At 36.6% G+C, this 3,843-nt stretch overlaps 1 protein-coding gene across 1 annotated transcript; it reads left to right on the top strand.

Moving 5' to 3' along the window:
- The first annotated feature begins 1,148 nt into the window (after positions 1 to 1,148).
- LOC105045132 (uncharacterized) lies at positions 1,149 to 3,102 on the top strand. The gene is made up of 4 exons (XM_019850566.2): positions 1,149 to 1,367; positions 1,476 to 1,527; positions 1,657 to 1,724; positions 2,617 to 3,102. The coding sequence occupies exons 1-4, from the start codon at positions 1,221 to 1,223 to the stop codon at positions 3,100 to 3,102; spliced, it is 753 nt and encodes a 250-aa protein (XP_019706125.1). The 5' UTR covers positions 1,149 to 1,220.
- The last annotated feature ends 741 nt before the right edge of the window (positions 3,103 to 3,843 follow it).

Here is a 3,843-nt window from a genome sequence, read left to right as displayed (position 1 = left end):
TGTATAGTGCCATTTCTAATTACTTCTTAAAATATTTTTTCTCCCATAGGAGAATCTAAACAAAGAGCTTGCTGAAATATTTATTTTTTGTTGCATACTCTAAATGGCTTGGTGATATTTCTAACAAATTTATATAACTTTAATATATTTAGGTAATTTTAAATCTAGATAGATTTTTTTTTGATACTATGGACACATTTGCTATGATTTTTTAATTTTTAAATTTCAAAAAAGGTTGAATTTTCTCTCTCCTATACTTTAATTGGTATAGAGATAATATTAAAATCTCAAACTAGTTTTATTTTTTTTTTGTACTTAATAATATTAACCACAAAAGTCAAGAAAATATTTTTTTTTTTTGTGAAGCAAATGAAAAAGCAAGAAGTATCTTTACTCTTCCCAATTTGAATAAGAGTTAAATATTGGGGATTTTTTTTTTAGGGTGGGGTGGGGCGGCGGAGGGGTGGGGTATGGGGAGTGGTAAATTTTGCAAATGAGGAGCAGCAATTTTCTTGGAAAAGATTTTTGGAGGGCTTATTTCTAGTAGAATAAAATTGCTTTTAACATACACCTGTATATGGATATAACATAAAGGATAATTTTGTAATTTTTGCATGAAATTGATATGCTACATCATCTTTGAACCCATCGCACTCGCACTAATCATGGTTCATCATAAGGGGATTATCTATCAAAAGATATGCGTAACTCCATCTAGAGACAATTATGAGTTGAACTTAGGCATAAAAAATATTAAATTTTAAATATGTTCATGACTAAAAATAAATATAATTTAGGCCCAAAGCCCAGGCCATTATCAGTCCTAACTCCCATCATTCAAAATTTAAAATACGAAAAAGGACCCATACTAATGCTTCACAACCTTAGTTGGATTCATTAGTCTAGAGGTAAAGGCTCGCGAGAGGAAAAGAGGAGTGACGATATCAAGAGTAAAGGAACCGAAACTGGCTCACAAGGGGACGCCACGTGTCCAGCCCAACGGTAACTTCTCCGCCTCCGGCTATTTTCCCAGCAAATTCGCCCATCTTTCAAAATCTCTCCCGCAAACCCCGCTCTCTCCTCCTTCAAAACCACAACCCAACCGTCGTCACTCGTCACTACAATATAACAGCAATCCTAAAGCCGAATAGAGAGAAAAAAAACAAAATATATTAGTCCAATTCAAATGAAAAATCCTAGTGGAACTAATTGTTAGCACCATGGGAAGGCAAATGGAAGAGGAATTGGAGTCCAAATCACAGTTAGTCAGGGAGATCTGCTCCATCTCATCCATCTTTGCCTTGTGTCCTCACCATCGACGCTCTTCTCATAAGCCGGTCTTCATTGATTGGTACCTCGTTCTTAGAGTATGCTCCACCTTTTTATTCATTTGATCTCTCTCTCTCTCTCTCTCTCTGCACATTTGATCGGTCAAATTGAGACCCTATAAATTGCTAGGATGGATTTTGGTGTAGGTTGATGAAGATGTGGGGATAGATGTCATCAGGAGGCGATACCGTCAACTGGGTATAATAAAAACTGATATAATCTAAATTTACAATTCTGCAAGCAAAACATATGGTGTTGTTTCTATTTTCAGATGCTAGTTGGTGGGTTTTATTGTTTGGGGTTCATGGACTTTAAGATCTGTTGCAGCATTGCAGCTTCATCCAGACAAGAATAAGCACCCCAAAGCTGATGTTGCATTCAAACTTGTCTCAGAGGTAAATATCTTCATTTTATTATCTTTTTACAGAAGCATATAAATATTGATCCTTTTCTGAATTACTGGGGTATTAGACATTGGGAAGTTGATTGAGATGCGAATGGTTTTGGTTGGGTTGGCACATAAGTCTATAGAACTGAAATGAAAGAGGTGAAGCTTTGATTGAAGTCGCAAATGTGTTCTTTTATTTACCAATTATGTCAGTGATCTGTGCTTCATATGCCCATTTGTTAGAAGACCCTGATCTATTTTATTTGTGCTATGGATATTTTTGAGACCAACCAGGCTTGTGATCCAGTGCTGAATTGCCAACTGGTTTGAGTGGTGACTGTTGGCAGCCTTGCAGAAGTCGCAGAACTTTCAACGCAAGCTTGGTCAGACTCAAAATTTTTGAGAGGCTCCAACATTGAATTACTCTAGCGGATTCAGACAAATGCCAATTCATCATAGAATCTTTGTAGTTTTGGCGAGTGCAATCTGAGTTGGTCCTTTTGAACCAATGGACTACTATAGGAAGATGAGGGTCATTGTCCCTTGGTCCTATATAATTTGCTTTGCTTTCTCAGTTTTAGCCCTCAGTGGAGACACCTTTCATAAGTCTTTAAGTTTACATCAATCAGTTCTTAGCATTCTGACCTTAGTGGCCTTAGAACACATTTTCCAAGGGCAAAGATATGAAGAAGCCATCAGTCTTCCGACATCGCAGTCTCGCCATCATAATGGTGTTTTGCAGCAATAAGTTACCACTTATTGGAAGCATATATTGTTTTCATGCTCCTGAAGTCCTTGAGTTTATTAGAGTCGAGGACTAAACTAGTTATCACATGGGCGGATTTCAATTGCCAAGCACTTTGTCGTTGTGATCTAATGAGAAAAAAAATGATTTGCAGGCACATGCATGTCTTTCTGACAAAACCAAAAGGAAATCCTTTAACTCTGAGAGGTGCAAGAACTTCTGCAAGGAATGCTACAAGAAGTCCCAGCTTATGTCTTCTGGGAACTCGCGCAATTTCCAAAAACATAGAGCCTTTTATCCCACTGAACAACAGGCCAAATCAGATAGGATGATGAACACACTGAAAGAAGTTCAAAACAGACTCCGAGAAGAGTGTGGTGTGATAGAAAATTGTTTAAGAGCAAACAAAGCTTACAGAAAAGAGTTTCCAATCTTCAATCCATCTGAGCAGCTGCTACATTCCCCTGGCTACCCACATTATCAGACTCAGGTGTTTGAAAAACCTATGGACTGCCAGTACTACCACACTGATAATGCTCGAAAGTACTGGGAAAGAGGAGGTCGATGTGAGTCCCCCGTTTATGAGATAAGAACAGAAAATCAATCAATGAGAACAAAGAATTTTGGTTTCAGCTTCTGAATTTTAGATGCACCTTGCTCATTTTCTCTTTGTTTTATCATTCATCTTTCAAGCAATATTTTGTATTTGAAACCCGTCCTCTTATATTGTCATTTTTTGCATCAATGGTTAAATGATGAATGGTTTTCTTGGTCTAACTCATCTCTTTGGATGCATTGAGGTGTTTGTTATAGCTATTTTTTTATGGCAGCATCTTTAGTCATAAGGATGTGTCTAAAAGTAAAACCTCTGAATTTTTTTTTTTTTTTTTGAGTTAATTCTCATAATAGTCATAATAGACTGCTGAGACCAAAGATTCTAAAATAATAATGAAGGAAAATACTAGTCTGTTCTAGTAGACAATATAAGCACATGAATACTTCCTAAAAAATTGTAAGCATATAACAGCAATATAACAAATTTATAAGTATCATGTAAATTATCAGTAATGAACATTGTACTATGAACAAAAAATGGATCTAATATTGCACTTATCAGTCTTCATGGCCGTTATACAGCAAGAGTATAGTGGCCGATTATACATATCAATGATTATTTATATACTTGTGTCCAACAGAAGATAGATGGATTAATTATGGTGCATGTTAGCTGCACGCAGTTATTTGTGTACTGTACTAGAAGTTCTGCTCATCTTACGTAGGAGCCTTAGGGATGAGATTAGATGACCTCAAGCAGGATTAGGTGCCATACCAACTCTGGCCACCATTGTTTTCTAATAAAACTCTCACCACGGCCCAAATG

The sequence above is a fragment of the Elaeis guineensis genome, chromosome 5 (assembly GCF_000442705.2).
Source record: "Elaeis guineensis isolate ETL-2024a chromosome 5, EG11, whole genome shotgun sequence".
Taxonomy (NCBI): Eukaryota; Viridiplantae; Streptophyta; class Magnoliopsida; order Arecales; family Arecaceae; genus Elaeis; species Elaeis guineensis.
This window is presented reverse-complemented; position numbering and strand designations above follow the sequence as displayed.

Bases quoted from the DNA above. Each gene is read 5' to 3' on its own strand.
- LOC105045132 (XM_019850566.2), top strand. From the start codon at position 1,221: ATGGGAAGGCAAATGGAAGAGGAATTGGAGTCCAAATCACAGTTAGTC. The intron at 1,368-1,475 runs GTATGCTCCACC...ATTTTGGTGTAG, and splicing joins ATTGGTACCTCGTTCTTAGA to GTTGATGAAGATGTGGGGAT. The intron at 1,725-2,616 runs GTAAATATCTTC...AATGATTTGCAG, and splicing joins CATTCAAACTTGTCTCAGAG to GCACATGCATGTCTTTCTGA.